The sequence below is a fragment of the Tachypleus tridentatus genome, chromosome 12 (assembly GCF_004210375.1).
Source record: "Tachypleus tridentatus isolate NWPU-2018 chromosome 12, ASM421037v1, whole genome shotgun sequence".
Classification (NCBI taxonomy): domain Eukaryota; kingdom Metazoa; phylum Arthropoda; class Merostomata; order Xiphosura; family Limulidae; genus Tachypleus; species Tachypleus tridentatus.
In genome coordinates, this window is record NC_134836.1 from 55,219,351 (window position 1) to 55,242,716 (window position 23,366).

The 23,366-nt window shown below is 34.5% G+C and overlaps 1 protein-coding gene across 3 annotated transcripts in view; it reads left to right on the plus strand.

Annotated features, from left to right (window-relative positions):
• Positions 1 to 20,039, plus strand: part of LOC143233361 (serine/threonine-protein kinase SIK2-like) — a 76,900-nt gene extending 56,861 nt beyond the window's left edge. The window contains exons 1-9 of one of the 3 annotated variants that reach the window (XM_076469534.1): positions 1,894 to 2,020; positions 2,229 to 2,630; positions 3,310 to 3,425; positions 7,554 to 7,599; positions 7,977 to 8,101; positions 9,272 to 9,395; positions 11,451 to 11,677; positions 15,158 to 15,424; positions 15,704 to 20,039. In XM_076469534.1, coding sequence (XP_076325649.1) covers positions 2,255 to 2,630; positions 3,310 to 3,425; positions 7,554 to 7,599; positions 7,977 to 8,101; positions 9,272 to 9,395; positions 11,451 to 11,677; positions 15,158 to 15,424; positions 15,704 to 16,741 — 2,319 coding nt within the window. In that variant the 5' untranslated portion in view covers positions 1,894 to 2,020; positions 2,229 to 2,254 and the 3' untranslated portion in view covers positions 16,742 to 20,039. Of the gene's footprint in view, positions 1 to 1,893; positions 2,021 to 2,228; positions 2,631 to 3,309; positions 3,426 to 5,212; positions 5,285 to 7,553; positions 7,600 to 7,976; positions 8,102 to 9,271; positions 9,396 to 11,450; positions 11,678 to 15,157; positions 15,425 to 15,703 lie in introns of those variants that run through there. The other 2 variants (XM_076469535.1, XM_076469536.1) reach the window with 2 other exon arrangements.
• The last annotated feature ends 3,327 nt before the right edge of the window (positions 20,040 to 23,366 follow it).

The following is a 23,366-nucleotide window of genomic DNA, read 5'->3' on the forward strand; positions in this document are numbered from 1 at the left end:
GGTGATTACCCTCAGAGTACACATCGTATGTGCGCAAAATTTCAGGGTTCTAGGTTTATTCTTTAATTATTAAAATATGGCTGTAGCATATTCCGTTCTATGTTGTTTTTCGCTAGCTTGCATCACAAACATGCCTGCACATTCGTGGATACGTAAAAATACCCAGGTGAATACTGCGCACGCACATGAGTGTCTGTCTTTATATGATTTCTATTTGTTACATAAAGAACCACTTTTTTCGGATGTGGATTTTTGCTAGCTTTCCGCGTCAAAAGAAGCACATACATTTATGAGTAATATCCAGGTACACATCTTCGGTATAGGTACAAACTTTCAGGAGTCTAAGTTTTTTCTTCTTGGAGTTTGGCGGTAACACGTTTTTTATTTGTGGTTTTTCAATAGCTTACTTGAAAAAAGATGCACACGCACGTGAAAAATTAATAATACACCGCTATACACCATTAGAGTCCACTTAGTTTGTGTGCAAAACATCAGGTTTCTAGGCTCTATTCTCCCTGTTATGTCGGTCGTACACACAGACCATGAGACACGATCTTTTATTTATAGGTTCAATTGATGCGCCATGGTTTGTCATAACGTATAAATAATAGACTTGCTTATTATATGGGAATACAAATATTTAATACCACCTTGTGATATTTTACAAGCTTGATAACATAAATATATAAAATATGTTATTGTTTTGAATTATAACATGATTCAGACATAGCTATTCCATATATTCCCTTAGCTTATTGATAAGTCAAAAGCCCCATAAGAGACAGCACGTTGTGTAGCTCTTATCGCTTAACGACAATTAACTTAGATGAAATTTCTTTTATGCACAGGTATATGAATCGCGCGTATGATTTTATTAAAGTAATCATTTTGTTCATGTTTTATCGTTTAGATACAGTTACTACAAGAGTTTACAGAAATATATATCGTAAAATCAGACCTATGATATATATATATTGGATAACATATTCTAAAAGGATGATGATATACAAATAGTGGGTGTATGGTTTGAATATCTACATTAGGAACTAAAATTGTGGTGAAACGGATAGTGTGAAAACTACATTTTAACATTGGCGTTGGGCAGGTGGTTTGATCTCAGCGCAAATTGATCGTTTTGGGCAAAAACATGTAATAGCCCTTATTTCACGTACGGGAATATCCATTTTTTCTTCGTATAATTCGAAAATAGAGAGAGAAATACGGAGCTGTATTGGCTGTCCGGCTAATCAGTGGGCAGTGAGTAACTTAAAGCATTTTGTAACAGGTGAAAGAATCCACGAACTCTGAAGCTAGTGACATGAATTCCTTATATGCCGTATACAACAATACGGAACATGATCTACAAGTATCTCTTTCTGAGATACCACAAACCACATGTACACAGAATGTTGCTACGACATATTTGTACAACAGTCGCATGCCTGAAGGACCCAGAGAATGACGTTGGTGTTCATAATAACACTATGGAACAAAATTTTTACTTTTTCTTGTTCCTAGGCAGAAAGTGTTATTTCCCAATTGCTTATGCCTAAAGTAAATGGAAAAGACCTATTTTTCTCTTCAAACTTTGCTTTTGTGACCTGGGTAATGAAATTTTCAAATTTTCCAAAACGCTCCAGGTAGATTCAGTGCTGATAGAGAATTTTCTCGAACTTTCTAGAACATGTAGAACTTACGAGAATTTTCACGAATCTTTTAGCATCTTCTAGAACTTTCCACAGTAATATACACACAGGGACTCACCACTCACCACTTCAGTTTAGTTCTATCTGCCTAAGTGAACACATAGACCTATCTGATTTTATCAGAGATGGCATCAAGAAGCTGCAAGCATTCTCCAGACGCATTCTGCTGTGTATGTGACCAATTTATCAAGACAAGAGCGTAAAAGTACTCTGTGACAGCATCTGCTAAAATGTGTGAAGCCTACAAGACATATTTCGGGGCTCAAGACAAACCCTGGGCATCTTATTTTACCTGCAAGAAAAAACTATAGAAGGTAAGGCGGACAATTTTTGTTTGCTTAAATAGTAAGATTTTATATTATATAAATTTTAGACCTTTTAAAATTTAAATATCTTTTTTTTAAATTTCCAATAGTATGGAAAAAATATCACATATAAAATATTTTGTATGAATCTCTTACACATTAGTTGTGGATGAAATAAATTTATCCTTCATAACAATTTTATTTTACTCTTTTGCAGGATGGTTTAGAGGGTTAAAAATAGACATGAAGTTCGCTATTCCAAGAATTAGGCGTGAACCCACTGACCACTCAAGCAATTGTTACTTCTGCATGGTGGACCCTTCCAAACGTTTGACAGGCAAGAATGCATCTGCTCTCATGTATACGGAGCTTCTATCATCCATCGCCTCAGTGCCATACTGTCCTGAGCTCCCTGTACCCACTCTGGCAGAGAGAAAGCACCCATCCTCAGAAGAGAGCAGCAAATCAGAAGAAGAGGTAGACGTTGAAGATCCAGATTACAAGTTCAGATGTTCAGCTGGTGAGAGAAACCTGTACTACCCCAGCCAAGAAGACCTCGGTGACTTGATCAGAGATATTGGTCTTACAGAGTCGAATACCGAGACTATATTTGGGGGCTGTACGTGAAAGTGATTTACGTTACAGTCGCAAATCTCGAAAAAACTACTCATTTCTAAACATTTTTGTATAACTTTAGTATAAATACATGAAACTCTTGATTCATATATTGTTTTATTCAGACCTTATGTAAATGAAAATGTGCAAATTTGCCCGTTTTTACATATAAAATAGGTTAATTTCTAAATTTCATTATCCAAGTTACAAAAGCAACGTTTGAAGGGAATAATGGCCGTTTTCTGTACTTTTACAACATAAGCAATTTAGAAATAACACATATTATCCAGGAATAAAATTTGTGTTGCATAGTGTTACCAGTACGTAGACATGCAATTAAAGTCATCGATCGAAACGCCCATGGATATGCAATGTTATTGTTAAAACAAGTGCTGGATAACCTCCATAATCGTACATTACATGCATTATCAAACCTATTTTAATGAAATATATGTTGCAGAACTACATTCAATAATGACATCGTTTAGATGAAGCATGAACTGATGTGGCGACATGCACTGTAACGACGTGGTGAGGCTCCAAAATTATTTTAAAACAACGTCGTGATAAATCTTTGTATTTAAGACTTTTTCCATTTTCGGGCTTATACATAAAATATAGGTATATTTAGTGCAATGTTTAATCTTTCTCAAAGAATATGGATATCTTTCTTTATTTCGCAGATTATATTGCCCAAAATGGAAGAATGACGGAAGCTATGGCTAAAAAGAAATTTTGGCAAATTTTGTCTGCTGTAGAATATTGTCATAATCATCACATTGTACATCGAGATTTGAAGGTAAGTACCACAATATTTGTTCGTAAATTCATTGTTAGTTGTTCAACGTTTTAACATTTCTGTAAACATTTGTCCTTATTAGAAAATTTTGTAATGACTGTCTGTGAAACGAAAGTCAGTTGTTTACATATACTGTATGTAACTGTAAACTTTGTTCCTACTTTAATGTGGATACCACATTTACAGTTCGTGTACGATTGTGATTGTTCGTAAATGTTCTGAAACACAGTGAAATATTTTAATTGTTATATAATTTAAATGTCATTGATTTTCAGACAAGTTTTATTAACTTGTTCATAGAGCTATTGTAATATTATAAATTTTCCACCCTTTCAGAATTATAACTGATATTCTGAGGTTGTTTAGCATTATATTTCTATGCTTTAAAAAGAATCAAAACATCTTCCGTCGTAGAGTGTGCATGTTTATAAACATCAGTTGCGCATGACAGTATTTTGTGACGTTTGACGAAATATTCTACACGTTACGAACTAAACGTTAACGTTTGGCCGTGCAGAAGAGAGATTCAACACTGTGTTATACACAAGTCTTTGTGGTAATTCACAGCATGTGTATTCTTTACCTTAAATAATATTTTTATCTACGAAGAACAAAAATTAAAAGCTAACTTTATTTACTATTGGGACAAGTTATCCAGTTATGTAAAAGAGAATTTCGAGAATTACATATTTCAGTTGCTTTGTATTGATGTTAATTATATATTATATTCTTTAGCAAAATGTTAAGTACTTATAACTTAAATTACCGTTAGATTATAAAAAAGTAATTTTTTTACTGTGTTTCAACATATTAAACGCATTACTTTCAACTTAAAATGTGGTAGCTTCATCTAAATTGTTTTGTTTGTTTTTTAATTTGCGCAGAGCTATTGGAGGGCTATCTGCGCTGGCCGTCCGTAATTCAGCAGTGTAAGGCTAGAGGGAAAGAAGCTAGTCACCACCACCATCTCTCGAGCTACTCTTTAACAACGAATAGTAAGATTGACCGTCACATTATAACGCCCCCACGTCTGAAAGGACAAGCATGTTTGGTGTGATGGGGATTCGAATCCGCGACTCTCAAATTGCGAATCAAATGCCTTAACCACCTGGAAAAAGCTAATTGATCCGATTTAACTGTATTAGTTATTAAACAAAATTTTACCACTAACTGCAGTTTAAAAGGATAAAAATGTGAAACCAAATTTGCAGTTTTAGAGACATTTGTCAAACAAATGACATGAAAGACGAAAACAAAAATATCGTACAGATATACATGCATTACACACGCGCGCACGTGTAAATATGTTTATGCAAAGACACAAAATAGCTTTTATCTTTTTCTGTTTATACAAATAAAGGTTGTGGACAGTTTAGCAGATCGGTTTGTTTCGAATTTCGCGCAAAGCTACACGAGGGTATCTGCGTTAGCCGTCTCTAATTTAGCAATTTAAGACTAGAGGGAAGGCAGCTAGTCATCACCATCCACCGCCAACTCTTGGACTACTCTTTTACCACAAAATAGTGGGATTGACCGGTCACTTTATAACGCCCCCACGGCTGAAAGGGCAAGCATGTTTGGTGTGACAAGGGGGGATTCGAACCTGCGATCTTCGGATTACGAGTCGAATGCCTTAACAACCTGGCCATGCCGGGGCCTCAGTTTAGCAGAATGTCGTGCTTTGCAAAGAGTAAATAGTTCGTAAAATTACAGTAATAATTTTCTTCACACGAACCAGTGATTGTTGTTGATCAGGTGTGTTTATTAAAGACTTGTTTGTTTGTTAGAAGCTGAGAACATTTAATGTACAATAGGATTGTACACCATTGCAAACCAGGGACGACATTAATGTCTTTGTGGTAAGAACATTAATTCTTTCAGAAGTATAATTATATAATGTGTAATTGAGGTAATCGAATTATCAGTCTTTGATTGTAAACTTCGGGAGTTCATTGTATCTATGAACCCAGACGTTTTTAGTTAATCTAAACACCAGATAGTTAGTACTTTGGTAATGAATGTGATAAAAAAACCTATTGTAGTTTTATTAATCAATGCAAATTAGAGTACATATTTGAGTTGTCGTGAATCATGATTCGGTTATGCTGTAATTAAAAAAAAACCTTTACGAAATAAATTATTCGTAGCAATAATTAATTTATTGTTGTTTTTAGTCTGCCTGTTTTACTAATTTTCAGAAGGAATAGCAAGTTTATTTTGAATTAAAATCTTCTCACGTAAACTTTCGTAAAATGTATATACAAGATAGGAACTTTAGGCACATTTTCCTAAAGATATTACCTTGCATGTTACTGCTACATTCTACCTACCTTTTCTTCATATATTGTATTATGCAGTTAAAAAAACACAACTTGAAAATACCAAAGAACAAAGAAAAAGGCTTAAGACTGCAATTGAGTTCGAGTTTCACCTTGTTATAAAATGGAAATTTCCCTTTCGGTTCATCCGTGTGGAAATTCCGTTCTGCTTTAAAGGTCAAAGGTCATATCGCTCACTGCCTTATTCAACTGTACCTTTTAACGTTAAATGTTATGAAGTAATTAATATTTCATACTATTTTCAAATAACAACTTACATTACCCAAAAAATAAAACCGGTACTCAGACAATGACTCTTATTGTATTTAGTAGACTGTTTATATATCTCTGTCCATTTTCTGTTTATTTACTCAATATTTACGATATGTGTTTTGTTTTTCTGTTTTAATTTTTGTAAAATATGTTAATACTTAGACATGTTTATGTGATTAGAACAAATATACGTGATGGTGTGTTTTAGCAATAGTTGATGACGTTACCCACTGTTTCTTGATATTAAACATATTTGTTGGAGTAATCGATTTTACTGTTATAGGTCTGAGAAAACTGTCATTGTAACATATGTATTTCAAAATAGGGAACGTTATAAGCTATAAAGAGATGTGAAACTGTGAAATTTAGATTATCTGAAAAAGCAAGTTTTTTTTTTTTTTTAATTTATACTGACACATCTGTTATAAACTGCATGTTGCTACATAATTGAAATATGTTACAAATACCTAATTTTTGATGTCACTTGAAACCAGTTCGTGAAATGTGCACTGGCGTGTATGTATGTTTTCTTATAGCAAAGCCACATGGGGCTATATCTGCTGAGCCCACCTAGGGAAATCAAACCTCTGATCTTAGCGTTGTAAATCCATAGACTTACCGTTGTACTAGCGGCGGGCTGTGCACTGGCAGGATATATATTTTCATGGTTTAATCTATTTGAGTACTAAACATGTTATAGGACAATAGGTGGTTAGTATTTATCTTGGATTGGCAAACTGTAATAGATTTAACACTTACTTGAGTTCACTTTTTGAATATAACGTATTTTAAAAAATATTCAAATCTTAAGTTTTGTATTTCTCATTGTAAGATTAATTACTAATGCATATATATATCATATTATATACGACCTTCTTTTTTACAAACTATCTGAATCATTTGAAAAACAAAGGTGCCTTTTCCGAAGAAACTTAAGAATTTTGAATACATTTAGTGAATGTTATAATTGTATACAATACCTATTCTATAAATCTGAAGATGTTTTTCCATCGAAGTAAGTTAAACCCATGGAATACTTTACAAGTATATTAAATTTGTAATTTAATTTCCTACATGTATATACAAGACAAAATTTAAACTAAATAGCATACAACTAACTGTACATACATTTAAATATTATACGTAAATTCATCATAATGTTTACGCAGTTTCCTCTGTGATCTGCCGATGAAGCGTTACTTTACCTATGGAAATTTTTATGTAATTCTTTATGTATGGTGGAGTTATCAAACAGTGCACAATTTCACTGGTTTATTTTTATCATATGTTTTTTTTTTTAATCACAGGTCTTCTGACTTATCTGTAATATTCCAAATACGGTTAAGACTAAAATACAACAAATTGTTATGATTTAAGTAAGAGTTTCTGGACAATACTTCTGGTATAGTTCAGACCAATGAAATTACTTTATAAATAAATCAGGTTCTTATATTCTATAAAATTTCTAATTGCAAACGAACCATGTAATTAATATTATCAGAATTATTTATTTCATGTGTTTCTATTTTTTTTAAAGGCAGAAAACCTTTTGCTTGATGAAAACATGAACATCAAAATAGCAGGTAATTTGCATCCTGTGATTATTAATGTTGTGATATTTTTTTTAAATTCCATCAAAATAGCAGGTAATTTGCATCGTGTGATCTATTAATGTTGTGATATTTTTCTAAAATTCTAAAAACATCAATATAGAAGTTTAAAGTTTTGAAAAAGTTACTTTTTACTTGTTTATAAAAAAAAATAAATCCGTCTCCAAAATAAAAAGCTATTTTTCTGACATCAGTTCTGTGTTGTGTTCTGAACTCGCAACATCACAATAAATATCAGTTTGAGATCCAGCTAATCAAAAGCAGAATTTAAATTTAAATATCGCTTTTTGTAATATTGAAAATACGTTGTTTTCGTGAATCTTGAATTTCGATCTGGAACGTTTCGGTAGATTTTGGATTTAGCAATTACTACTCGGTAAACGACCGGTTGAAAACGTGGTGCGGAAGTCCACCCTACGCAGCGCCGGAAGTTTTCGAAGGGAAGAATTATATTGGACCAGAAGTTGATATATGGGTAAGTGTCAACTGGAAGAGAAGTTGATATATGGGTAAGTGTCAACTGGAAGAGAAGTTGATATATGGGTAAGTGTCAACGGACCAGAAGTTGATATATGGGTAAGTGTCAATGGACCAGAAGTTGATATATGGGTAAGTGTCAATGGACCAGAAGTTGATATATGGGTAAGTGTCAATGGACCAGAAGTTGATATATGGGTAAGTGTCAACTGGACCAGAAGTTGATATATGGGTAAGTGTCAATGGACCAGAAGTTGATATATGGGTAAGTGTCAACTGGAAGAGAGTATGATGAAACTCGGCAATTTGTATGTAATTTAGGTATGTCCTGTATTTATAAATTATTACATTACAAAATGTTACAGTTTAGATACATAAGGCTAATAATAAAGTATTTTGTGAAATAAATCATTTCGGAACTCTCTGATTATCATTTTACCTTTTAATTATGGTTTCATTTAATGATTAAAGTTGTACGGTTTCCTTACTCGCACTCGTAACTGTGTTACGGTTTCCTTACACTAGTAACTGTTACTGTTTACAAAGTTGGAACTATTACACAAAGAAGAATATAAATGAACTAATAACGCTATTTTGCAACAGTTGACAATGATCTCTGGTATACAACGTATTATAGTACTATGTAACTATCTCTAAATACTTCGATAATACAAGGGATGTAAAGTAAAAAAATCGCCTATTAGTGTTTCAGTGAGTACTCGTTATTGAAGTGTTTATGAATATAATTATAAGAGAACAATCTAATAATACGTATTATAATTTATCCCGAACGCAAGTCACCGATTTATAATGTGACGTACACATTTGGCAACACAAATTACATGCGCTAAACTGAAACAAACGTAGATATTAAAATAAATGTATGATGGTAAATCCATTACGGTAAGCAAGCAAGATATATACGTATGTAGCTGTGATTTAAGTTCAGGTTTCTCTGCCGATTTTTGCGATTTGAGTTTGAGAATGATGTTATTAATAATTCTGGTGATCAGATAAACTTGAAGTATGAACTTTATTTTTTAACTTGTAAAAAAAAACATGATTTTTATGATTTGCCCCAATAAGATCAGTTTCATATCTCACGTCTTGTGTTCATTTTCAGTGCAGTATTTTATCAGCTGATAAACACTGTTTATGATTTTTATAGAGTTTAGGTGTGGTTTTATACGTGTTGGTGTGCGGAACTTTACCGTTTGATGGCAGTAATCTTCAGGTTTTACGGGAACATGTTTTATCTGGTCGTTTTCGTATTCCCTATTTCATGTCCTCAGGTGAGAAAAAAGTGGATTTATTCCGCAATTTTTAAACAGAAACCATAACGTTATTTGCATATTTGGACTAATTATGATTTAGACGTTGTTTGCTTAAGTCTTTTAATTACGGTTTTTCGATTAGTATAAGATGCAATAACGATCTACGAAAAATTACGCGTGTAGTGTTTCATAAACAGTACAAAATATTATTTTGGTTTGGTTGAGTGAAACAGCCCTCTAGCGGCTTGATATTCAAATTAATACGATTTTCCTGTATTCACTGGATGTTGGTAGTCTTGAATTTTTACGTTTAGTTGTTGTATGTCTCGGTTTTTGTTTTTATCCTTGTGTGTACTTTAATATAAACCTTTATTTTAGTATATTAATACTGTATTTCTACAAATACTTAATGTTTATTAAGACAATATTATGAAGACTTTAAATCTGCCCTATAATTAGCATTATTACTGTGAAATGAAATTATTTTTCGCGCTAAAAATGTTTTTAATTTTGCACCTTTTTATTAAAACAGAAAATAAATAAGTTATAACTGGAAGTTCATGCTTCGTGTATGATAAAATGTGTAAAAAACTTTCTGATTTCAAGTAATGTCACAGATAATATTATATTCGCAATAGATAGGATAATGAAACAATTCTGTGGTGTTTATTTGTTTGTCTTTTAATTTATCTCGTATCTTTGTTCTGTATTTTACTCTATAAAACCTTTGAATTTTTGTACCTAATATTTTACACTTTTTAACATAGCTTACTGAAGATCGAATACATATGTTGTATTTTTGTAAAATATTTATGTAATTATATACAGAGAGAAACAGAAACATCACTATGATACGTCGCGTGGGCATTTTGTGAAAGTATTAATATGTTTGCAACTGATTAAGCGAAGCTGGTCTCCAAAACAAAATTTAAGGTAGATTGTAAATATTGTATTCAACATTGGTAGTGGTGTTAGAAGCTGGGTATATATTCATTTATTTATTATTCTATACTGGAATAGGATGTTCTATTCTATACTGGAATAGGGTGTTCTAAGTCATTAGCTTATTTACTGCCAGCAGCTGTAGATCCCGACATGGCCAGGTGGTTAGGACTCGCAGTCTGAGGGTCGCGGATTCGAATTCCCGTCACATCAAACATGCTAGCCCTTTCAGCTATGAGGGGTTATAATGTGACGGTCAATTCCAATATTCCTTGGTAAAACGGTAGCCCAAGAGTTGGCTGTGGGTGGTGATGACTAGTTGCTTTCTATGTAGTCTTACACTGCTGAATTAGGGACGGCTAGCCCGGATATCCCTCATGTAGCTTTGCGCGAAATCCAGAAACCAAACCAATCTGTCTTGTCTTACACTGCGAAATTAGGGACGGCTAGCACAAATAGCTCTTGTGTAGTTTTGCGCGAAGAAAACAAACAAACAAATACATGTTTAATAGTTCTATTACAAAATTTTAAAAACATTTTATGGTATTATTAGTTTTTGTTCTTTACGCACAAAAGGTACCATGTGTATTTGTTCTTACCAGCGCGAGTATCGAAACACTTGCTTCTGAACAACTGCGGAGCTTTTTATGGTATCATAGATTAAAAATTGCGAATTTATAAAGTAGAATCCAGGGGGAGCTATACATGGTACAGTTGTTTAAAGCGTTTTTACTGCAAATCAGAAGGTGAATTGTCCACGACCCCTTGCCTCAAGAACGCTCGCCGCACTTTATGTGGGTTCGTAATAAAATGTAGGTCGAATCCCATTACTCAGACGGACAAGAGTATTGAAAACTCTATCAGTTCGTGATATTAACTTACTGCCTTTCTTTTAGTCTGGTAGTTTTAAAATTAAGGATGACAATGTGACAATAGCTTTGTGTTGTTTTGCGTGAAAAATGTGAAACAATGAAGCAAAAACAATTCATCCAGGCGAATGAATTAAATTAACCCAAGTCAGGAACCACTTTACCAAGAATATAAAGACGTGTGTTATTTTTGAAAATTGTTCACTTTGAAGAGCAAGTTAACGAAAATGTCCAATAACTCCTGTGTTTGATTTCGTTCCAGAGTGCGAACATTTAATACGTAGAATGTTGATTTTGGAGCCAAAGAAACGATATAAAGTAGAGCACATCAAACAACATAAATGGATGCAGATGGAAATCTCTCCTTCCTTTCAACATTCTTTCCCTGCCAATAATGACAATAGGGAGGAAGCAAAGCGTGGAGAACTTAACGAACAAATACTACGGTTAATGCAGAGTCTAGGAATTGATGCAGCTAAAACCAGAGAGGTAACAAAAAATTCGTTTATACAAACAAGTTAAAGATAGAGGATATTGATAACTATCCGGAACTACTTTATGGGCAGACCCCAATGTCTTAGTGCAGTATCCTACGATCTGTTTTATAAGTTGTTTGTTTATTTATAAAATACTGCCGATAAGTTGTGCATTGGTTAGTTGTGGCAGTTTAATATATAAAGCTAATTTTTTGTGTGTTTGTTCGCACCTTTCAGCCATCTGTTAAACGCCAATCAGTATCCAATTATATACAGCGATACTGGGTAACATGAGGAAGGTCGTGAAGGGGTAAAGGTTGGAGCTCTTATCTTTTACATAAATAAATGTCAATATATGTGTGTATCTGTCATTTGTACGTTTCTAATAATATTTTAATCAAACAGTACCAACTTGAAACAGTGATGTCGGATGACATAAGGGGATAAATCCCCATCTCATTTCATATTAATAGAAATATTGTTTGTTTGTTTTGAATTTCGCGCAAAGCCACCCAAGGGCTATCTACGCTAGCCGTCACGTTTTAACGGCTAGAAGGACGAGAATGTTTGGTGCGACGGGGATACGAACCCGCGACCCTCGAATTATGAGTCAAGCGTCTTAACCCACCTGCCCATGCCGGACTCGTATGTAGCTTCAAAATTACGATTAGTATGTTTTTATTTCTTTATGGTATTTGTTAAATCGATTAGCCACTAGAGATAAAGTCCTTATACAAATTAAGGATATAAGTAAATAATCATTGCAAATAATGTAATCAGTCTGTAATGCACTGAGGAAATGAAAAGAAAAGGTCATTTTCCAATTCATATCCTGCTATGAAGAGGATATGTTCACATTGCTCTAACTAGTCAGCGATCTCACCTCCAGTTATAAAAATTCCAATGAGTCTCGCCAAGGGAAAATAAAACTGAAAAATATTAATGCTTTCTGATTAACAGAGAATGGCGAAACTTGCATTAAAAGTAATACTTTCTCAAACTGAGAGATGGATTTTTAGCCACCAGCTATAAAGAGAAAGCAGTAAAATACACAAAGCATCAATCTGGATTTTATGTGAAGTGCCATACAATATTAATCTATAATTCAAGAGAACAATACAGAAGATCACACTGTACTCCATGATGAAGACACAATTACACAAAGAAGGTCAACTCCTATATAACCATTAGAAACCAAATCCAAAGTTGAATATCCAAAAAAAACAAAAAACTCCAAAATTTCCTAACGTAAACAATTGTTCAATTTCTAAGTGATAACAATTTTTTCCATACGGCTACAGTTAGAAGAATGCTTACAAAAAATAAGATATTAGCATATTTAACATAATAGAACTGATGTTCCAGAAGCTATGGAATAAGAAAAGACCCTCCACGAAGGTTGTGAAATTTCCAAAGCAAAACACCAATCAAAACAAATATCTGTTTCAATATCGATTGTCGTTTTAATTCTATAAACGTAAATTGAAATGTCAGGGTAAGAACTATGTGAGCACTGATATTTCTTCCAATGCATTTGTGTCTATAATAAACTAGATGGTCTGGTCGTTCCTTGTAAGGTTGACACAAAGGATGAGAATTATGCTTCTCTCCTTTATTATCTTAATATAACAAATATTACAAGTGCAATCAAAATACATAACAGTACCAGTACTGAAAAGGAAACCTGTGTTTTTAATATTTCTATGCCCGGCATGGGTTAAGATGTTCGACTCGTAATCCGAGGATTGCGGGTTCGAATCCCCGTTGCACCAAACATGCTCGTCCTTTTAGCAGTTAAAACATGACGGCTAAATTAGGGACGGCTAGCGCAGATATATCTCAAAAACCTTTCAAGATTTGACAAAAGGTATAGAGATGCCTGTATTAACAATATGCATTCCATCATAAAGAAACAAATATGAAAACAACACGTGGCTGTTTGCATTTCAAGTGTTGTTTGTCAACGTGAGTTATTTTTATTTTAGCCTAATAGTTAATGATTGAGATTACTGATGTAAACGTGGTACTACTATTTTATTTAGTTTCGTTATATAAATGACAATCAATTTCGTTATTTTGCCAAGAGTAGTCACTTCAGACAATGGGCGCTGCCATAACGATCGTCTTCTCTCGGATTCCCAGTTCAAAATTAATGTCACATGGTCCCTGACCTGCTCTTTTAACCAGTGCATAAGGTGTTGTTCAGGTGGACAAACATTTGTACTTGTAAAAAAAATAAGCATTTTATTCTCACGGGTTAGTTTGTAATTATAATTTTTTTTTTACTGTTTTTGTTCGGTGAACAAGAATTGCATTGTAATCAATAAAGACGTGTGTGTGTGTGTGAAGCTCAATGTTTTTAAATATAATTAAAATTATAATTTCTCAAACTAATTACTCACTATTTATATACCGTTTTTTTAGGGTGTGTATAGCTCATTTGATATTACCCCACAGTGGCTCAGTTCGCAAGCTTAGTACACTAAAATCGAGTTTCGATACCCGTGGCGGACATAGCACAGTTGGCTCATTGTGTAATTTTTCGCTTAACAACATTCTTTCCATCTATAATGTCAGAATATTTTTTTTTAGATTAACGTGTAAATAAAATTTCACCATTTACTACGTATTTTGCCATTCTATTAAGGCTTAATATTAATTATAATGATAATACTGTTAGATCAATACATTATTTGAAAATTCCCTTTTATTTCCAAAACAAAATAATGATTAGCACCATTGAAATACGTTTTAGAGTGTATACATATGCATTAGTTTTTGAAGATTAATTTAACGAAATATTACAAACTAATGAAATAGTCATTTATCTAATATTTGATAAAATACATCCACGAAGCTAAATAGATTCTATAGATTTGGTCTTTGGAAGTGAAGCGGCCTGGCATGGCCTAGCGCATTAAGGCGTGCACTTCGTAATCTGAGGGTCGCGGGTTCGCGCCCGAGTCGCGCCAAAACATGCTCGCCCTCCCAGCCGTGGGGGCGTTATAATGTGACGGTCAATCCCACTTTTCGTTGGTAAAAGAGTAGCCCAAGAGTTGGCGGTGGGTGGTGATGACTAGCTGCCTTCTCTCTAGTCTTACACTGCTAAATTAGGGACGGCTAGCACAGATAGCCCTCGAGTAGCTTTGTGCGAAATTCCCAAACAAACAAAACAAACTTAAGTGAAGCAAAGAAATGTGTGGACCTTAAATTCATAACTTGTATTTTTTTTGGTTTTGTTATTTAAATTATATTTCTGTTGTGATTAGGTAATTTTCATATTTTTTTTAAAAATGTAGTCATGAAAACTAACGTGTGAGATCAGAGGATCAGAATAAGAAACATTTTAGTAAGGAAATGTTCAATATTTTTGTTACAGAATAAAACATGTTATATAGAATAAGAAATAAAAACAATTTATTATTTTTCTTAAATTCTAAATAATTTGTTACAACTTTGGACTTTTAATTAATTTTTTTCCCTTAATTTTTAGTCTTTAGTGAATGAAAAATATGACCATCATGCTGCCATCTATTTTCTCTTATTGGATCGTTTACGTCAATATCAAAAACATATTTCGTCTGCAGCTGCAAAACAGCCGACAGTTAGCTATTATCCACGTAGGCCTAGCACCATAGCAGAACAAGCAATGAGGAAATCGGGCGCTTGTTCTCTTGCACTCACTTCCTATCAGCCACCAGGTGGCTCAACATCTAGCTCACCTATATCGCACGGAAGCGTGATTGATTCTGAAGTCCAGGTATGTTGTTTAAAACCCGAAAAAAAAAGGTTTCGAAATATTTAAAAGGCTTAAAATGCAATAAATTTCTATCTGATTCCAAAGTTATTGTTCACAATTTCTTGAAAAAGTATAACATTTTTTAACTAAGATGAAAGTATTACTAGTTTCTTTGAAAACCAATAACTCATGAATGTTTTGTTTGTCTTAGATCATAAGGATGAAAAACACAAGAAAGACTTTATATGTTGTATTTAACTTTTTCTTTCTGCTAATACTCATAATGTTTCGTACTTACAGCCCCGACCGTACATTGGCGATATGAGACATCGTGTTTTTAGCAGAACAACAGATGGGACAACACCTTCTAATGAGCCGTCTGTTTGTCATGCCTATCGAATGAACGAAAGAGAAATAGAACAGTATACTGTACCTGATGTCTCGTGCTTCAGTAATGCTGCTCAAAGCTCTGATCTCCAACGTAGTCATGTTTGTTCTCAAGTGTCCAGAGTGTCAGAGTCTTTGGACGAAGGGGTGGAGGCGGACTTGTATGAAAGTTCTGATGATTCTCAGTCTATACCTTGTGTTCAACGAAAGTTGTCTTCTCAGTTTATAGAACATAATACTTGTTGTGACTCCATATCTGTATCAACTGACAGTCAAAGGGTTATTCCACCATTATGTAATCTCACACAAATGCTCAGTTTATCCGACTCCCCTGTAGGAAGTTTTACCAGCCAAAGCTCAAACTTTGATAGTTTTGATTCACAAATTGAAACTGATTTTGCCTCTAGTCTGACCTCTCAGGATAATCAGAGTGCCACAAATCTCCTAGACAGCTCACTATCCGTAACCAACCCCTATGAAGTACTCTTACAGACAAGGCTACCCGTTAGAAACAGTCATGATTCCACAATGATTTGTTGGCGTAACCCTATGGAAACTGACTGCAGTGCAATACAGTCAACTATAGGTTTCCGAGAAGGCAGAAGAGCATCAGATGGACTCCCAACTCATTGTATAGTCCCTTTCTGTCGGAGGCTAGGTGAGACGTTTAAGGCCCGTGGAATTATGGGATTAAATAAGATAAGGAAGAAAACACAACATTTTCAGCATTTGAATCAAGCTAGAGTAGCGCAACAGACGAAACATCTACAGCAATCTTCTCACGATTGGTTAAAAGTCGCTGAAATGCCATATTTTGAAATTTCGTCCACTGACCACCGAAAAGTCTTATCAGTTAAGCGAGATAGTCTCCCAGAGAGTTCCAAATGTACACCATTATCCTGTTCTTTAAGATCACACAAAGTTAGTGAAGAATTTCAGGAAAACTGCTAAACCAGAGTAAGCCATTGCAACAACAATTACTACATCAAAAGCTACAGCAGAAGAGACAGATACTTCAAAAACAGTCGGCACTTCGACGCCAGATGGCGCGCCAACCCTCGTACAAACTCGTACAGCAAACATCGGCCCTCCCCTCTCTTCCCACTGATTTTTTCAGTCCTGTGCTGTCCTTCCAGCCTATAACTGAAGACATATCACTCCCCTCAGACGAAGAAGGGGAGCTTCCTAATCGCCAGAGCCCCCCTACAGATCGAGAGAAGACGCCAACCCCAGAAACAACTGAACTCGAAGAAACTGTGGCCTTGCAAGTTAAATCCCCTTTTTTAAAACCAATAAAGGATAATTTTGAAGTTTCTTCCAAAGGGACAGCTATCAGTGTTGATTCTAATAACACATCAGTCTGTGGAGATGATGTAATGTATTCTAGTGATTTGGTATTTAATGTGCTACCCCAGTGATAAGTTTTGATAAAGTATAGATTTCTGTTGTACGTTGTGTACTTTACAAACTTAACACGAGTAGCATAGATGGTTTGAAATTATCTACAAAGCTTATTGCAGATATGGTGAACCCTCCTGTTACATATTATAACCTAATGACCATTTAACTATTGAATGTTGGTGTTTCATGAGTGTCAAACGTAACTGAAGGTACTACAATTAATAATGATGGAAAGATGTTTTAAAAATTTCCTGCAAATTAAAGCAAACAAATGCTATCGTTTTAGAAAACTCATTGTTAATTTTCTTAATTTTACCACCAGGGGTCTCATTTTCGAAATGGGCGCTTGAACTCTTTAATAATCAAATGGTATATGATCAGGATCACAGAAGGAAAATATCAAATAAGATTCATGCGGTTCCTTGTAGTCTTATGTTCTATGTCTGTACATACGTGAAATTATAAAACTTAAGTATCTAAAATCGTATTTATGATTGTAAATAGGAAAAACACAATGTTGCTAAGAGTTGATCCCAAATCGCTGTTGCGTATAGGTGTAAAATACTACAATAAATATAATATTTGCACCAAAAAGAAAGCCAGAAATAGAGTATATAATAAAGTATATGAATTTTGCTGTATAATTAAACCTTTTTATTTGAGAAGAAATATTCAAAATAAACTACTTGCGATTATCACCACCCTACACTATTATGTTCTTAGATGTATTAGTTTGTTATAACCAGAAACAAGCCGAAATAAAAATAAAAACGCTACATTAATGTAAAGGATCCCAGGGTACAAGCTCACTATGTGTGTGTGTGTGTGTGTATTACACATTATTTACTTAAAATAATACCTCTTTCTTTTATTGGCGATTTCCGCGGTTCCACATTATCCCAGAATATTATTAGCAGCTGTTGAGTGGATTCGCAGTAAATAACATGGATTTCTGAATCCTTATAAGTCCTTAAATATATAATGTTTGCTAAGAGGCGCTGTTTCTTCTTTTTGAAAAATAACATAACCAACACTTGTACTTTCAAGGTCAACAAGTATCGAACTCAACTAACTGATTGATTTTACTTAATTGTACCTATAACATTTTATGATATTGTGAGTAACGTATAATGTATAATTTGTGAAAGGTTCTTATTGTTTAGTACACTCAACGTTTCAGTTTTACGCTTTCATAGGGAACATGATTTTTTTTATGAGATGAGCCTTATCATTCGTATTGAACCCTTAATGATTCAGACTTGTAGATTTCGTTACTTGACGAGTTTCAGTTCACACCCTGTAGTTTCCTTCACTTGACGAGTTTCAGTTCAGACTTGTAGTTTTCGTTACTTATGAGTTTCAGTTCACACCCTGTAGTTTCCTTCACTTGATGAGTTTCAGTTCAGACTTGTAGATTTCGTTACTTGACGAGTTTCAGTTCACACCCTGTAGTGTCAGCTTCAGGATATTACTGTAGTAAATTTTACCCACGCATTATCCATATACGTTATGCTATGAAGTTTTACCTCATGCCCGTGTATATAACGTAACTGCCTTCTTGTCTGTTAGATCTATGAGCTGGATTAAAATAAGAGTGGAAAAAGTGAAATGACCTATTTTATCTCTCATGTCCAGCTCAATTGACTAGTTATGGTATTTGGCGAAGTGACTATTTGGCAGTGAGTTATGGGAGACAAGAGTTGGATTTGGAACGCTAAGAAGAAAGTAAAAATGAAAACCTGCGGTTGACTCGATTTTTTTTTTATCACCAGGTCTGTCCCTTTAGGTTTATATTATATTGTTTGCATATTGTTATGGGTTCTAACAATAGGACTAATCACAAGCGAAATTTATTGTTGTACATGGTTTAACTTTCAGAATACAGCGGTCGTAATTTTGGAGATAGAGCTCATTACGTAAGTTGTATACCTTTGATGAAGGCGTATAGCGGAAACGTTGAACAAATATAAATTCTAGTCAGCATCACGTCGATTTCAAAATGTGGGTGATACTAAATCTTCTCTTTTTAGAACGTATGAACAACTATTGTAATTTTATTGTTTACAATTGTTGCGTTATGTGAGTGTGAGTGATTCGAAGGCACATATCACCTGTTTATAATTTGTTTTCGTTATCTGAGGTATGCCAGTGTAGAAATCCACTTGCCACAGTGCTGATGAAACGATAATATGCTAGTGGGTCTTACTTTCAGGACTATTGCATTTCGTCATGTGTATAGAAAGTCGCGAATCTTGTAAACTAGTGACTTTAATAGGCATTTGAATAGGTTTAATGGAATGTTCTATAAAATACGAACAAACATGTTTTAGGTTTAGAGCTGCATATCAGATTCTACTTACCTGAGGTGGTTCCTATGTAAATGACGTTTTTAACTCACGAGTTTTTCGGTTTGCCTGTGTTAAAACCTTCAGTAAATGAGCTGTGTCCCTTGATTGTGCCGTCCATGTTTTACAACATAACCTATGAATAACAGGTTTAACTTTTTTTCGTCTCGCATAATACGAAAGTTGAAGACAACTTTTAAAGATTTTGAACTTACTATCCCTCAACAATGAAACCGTCTGTTTGTTCAGTACAATAACTCGGCGTTCTTTGGGAACTGAAATGTTTGATCTCAAGTGTCTAAGATTTGTCCGTTTATAACGCACATTTATCTAAGTTATAATATTTATATCTCAAGTTTTTAAGTTATATTTTAGAAACTAAAGCGGAAATTATAACTTTCTTATTTTCTGCCTCGCTAAAAAAGTGCTTGAATTATAACCTTAGTCACCGACTTTGTGTCTTTCTTAATAAACGACAATAAAATGTTTGATTTCTAAGTGAATGTTGGTAAAAACAAACCATTTATTGTGTTTCCACGTGAGAAATCATAATGCTTAGTAAAACCTCGAAGGTTAGACAAGGTTTTAATGAGCCGTGTTACGTTTCTTTGAAGTTGATTATAAGGAATACAGTGAGACCTTATACTGTAATAATGGTTTAGTTTTAATATAATTGTAATAATTTCATAAAGTTCTCACTGTGTTATAAACAAGAAGACGAAGACTTTTATTTTCAACTGATTACTTTCCTTGTTTTCTGTGTGTTTATTTTAGTGGTTAAGTTTCTTAACCTGTTCAGTGCCGTAGACGAGATAACTCGTCCAAGCCGATCGGTAACACAGTGCCACGGAGGAGTGATTTGTTCTGAATAATACCTAACTTCAACGCTAGATGTCAGCACCATACGTGCATTTGATCTACTAACAAATTGTTTCACTTTCGATCCAAAATGGCATCAAAAAGGTTACAAAATGAAGAAGCATTAAAGTTGTATTGTAGCAGCTGAAATACTTGGCAGTCAACAGGTTAAAACTTAACGTGCATAAGCACAAGATATCAGAAAAAATTTTGCCATTAATGTTAGTTTTTGAATTTCGCGCAAAGCTACACGAGGGCTATCTGCGCTAGCCGTCCCTAATTTAGCAATGTACGATTAGAGGAAAGGCAGCTAGTCATCACCACTCACTGCCAACTCTTTGTCTACTCTTTCACTAACGAATAGTGGGACATACCGTCACTTTATAGCGTCCCCACGGCTGAAAGAGCGAGAAGGTTTGATGTGACGGGAATTCGAACCCTCGACCCTCAAATTGAGTCTATCGCCCTAACCACCTGGTCAGGCCAAGCCCTTTACCGTTAAAGTAATTCCTTTTAGGATTCTAGAGAAGCAAAGGTGAAAATTACCCGTTTTTTTATAACTTATGCAGAGCTCTGGTCACACTGAAGCACTGTCCTGTACTATGTAAATAAATATTTCATTATAAAATTAAAATTAACCTTTCAGAAACCGCAATATATATAGATATATGGGATCTGTCGTGGCCGCCTGCTGGCCAGAGCATTGACTCCAAATCTACAGGACAAGGAGTCGAAATCCGTCGTCAAGAGTTGACGATTGCTGGTGTTTAATCTGTTTTCCCTGTATTCTACCTCTTTAAAACTCCTCAAAACTAAAATCGGCTAACCTTAACACATAACCCTAAATTAGCTTTACGCGAAAATTCAACAAATAAATTCTCGCATACAGAACGACCTTAACTGCGTGTACAATGTTTTCAACAGTTGCATAATCGAGTCTTACAAAAGTAAGCTCATTTGAAGTCTTCTAAACATAACGTATATTTTCTGCCGTGCCTGCGGCTGCACTTACTTTGAAATTTTCAAAATTTATTATATTTTACAAAAAACAAAATCACTATTCCATTAAATCCTTACATTGTGCAATACAAACATTAGAAAAAAAATACCTCACCAGGAAACTGCAATGCCTCAACATATCCGTTTGTGTTTGTCAATTCTTTACCAAAGACAAACAGAGATTTCATTGCAAATTCCGATTTCAAAAGAAAGTCAACACATACTAGGTACAAGATAAGCAAAGCTTAGTATACACAAGTCAACAGTTACAATTGAAACTTGTTTAAAACCTAGAAACACTAATTTTTCCCTGCGTTTTCGTGGGTCGTATATAAATAAATACGTTTGTGGGAGCTCGCTAGAAAGCTATCTCTAGTGGTGAAATAACACGTTATCTGTAAGTACGCACAGAAACTCGCGAGAATGACGCGACTATAACTAACTAACTTGAATGTTGTATCCGATTAGAACGCAAAAACAACCACCCAATCCATCTCTGTAACTCAGTTTAAAATTCCCAATTCCAAAATAACGGATTACTAATTCGATATTAACCACAATTCCAGTGACGACCCAACGCTAAATATGGAATACCAACATTTTCAGTTTTCTAGTTTTATTTTTTGTTTGCATTTTACTCGGATTTGTAATTAATTAATTATAACTATTAAACCTTGTTGCGAAATTTAATTAGACAACTTTGTGTTAGGAAATGGAACACCATTAATAAAGTTGTTATTCTATTTCCAAGGCCCCCCAAGGTGGCACAGCGGTATATCTGCAGGCTCCCACGGCTCAATACCCGTGGTGGGCAAATAATAGATTGCCCATTCTGTAGTTTTGTGCTGAATTCTAATCAAAGAAGCAATTATTTAAATTTTATTTATTGGGCTGTTTTGTTTTTAATTTGTAGCAAAGCTAGACGAGGGCTGTCTGCTCTAGCCATTCATAGATTAACATTGAAAGGCTACAAGGAAGGCAGCTAGTCATCACCAATCACCGCCAGTTCCTAGGCTACTCTCTTACTAAAGAATAGTGAGGTTGAACATAATTTTGTAACGTTACATCGGCTGAAAGGCGAGCACATTTTGTAGAACGAAATTTCGTTTACTGTATTGTCATAAATGTATGGATATCTTTTTTTTTTTTTTAATGAAAAAGGCCCGTGATGAAACAACAAAGAAATACTTAATTTCCGTTAGACTATTATAAACGCAGATATCCTGTTTGTTTATTTATTGAAAGTTTGGATTTTTTTAAACAGTGTTTACTGTTTAATCTAATAAGCCAATGAAATTAGATTTTGTCCAAGTATTTTATTTTGCTTTATAATTACGCAAGTGGAGGTTTTACTTATTTTATTGTAAAATTGTAATTGTTTATTTATAACACGTCTCCTTGTAATTTTACGGACTTACAACACTAAAATCTGGGGTTCGATTCCTGCGCTGAACACACAGTCCATTGTGTGGCTTTGAGCTAAAGTATGCATACATAGCTCAAATATTATTTAAATTAAAGGTGTCTACATTGTACACAAGAAAGGATAACCTTAGTCATATAAGAAGGTTCAAACATTGTTCTGTACTTTAAAGTACTAATACCCACACCAGCCGTCTTGAAAATACATTTTTACTTCAAATGTGTTTCCCTTCATCACAAATTACATAGTCATGTATGTTTTTTGTACAGAGTTCTGGGCGTTTCACAACGAAATATTCCTGGCCCGACATGGCCTAGCGTGTTAAGGCGTGCGACTCGTAATCCGAGGGTTGCGGATTCGCATCCCAGTCGCGCCAAACATGCTCGCCCCTTTCAGCCGTGGGGGCGTTATAATGTGACGGTCAATCCCACTATTCGTTGGTAAAAGAGAAGCCCAAGAGTTGGCGGTTGGTGGTGATGACTAGCTCCCTTCCCTCTAGTCTTACACTGCTAAATTAGGGACGGCTAGCACAGATAGCCCTCGAGTAGCT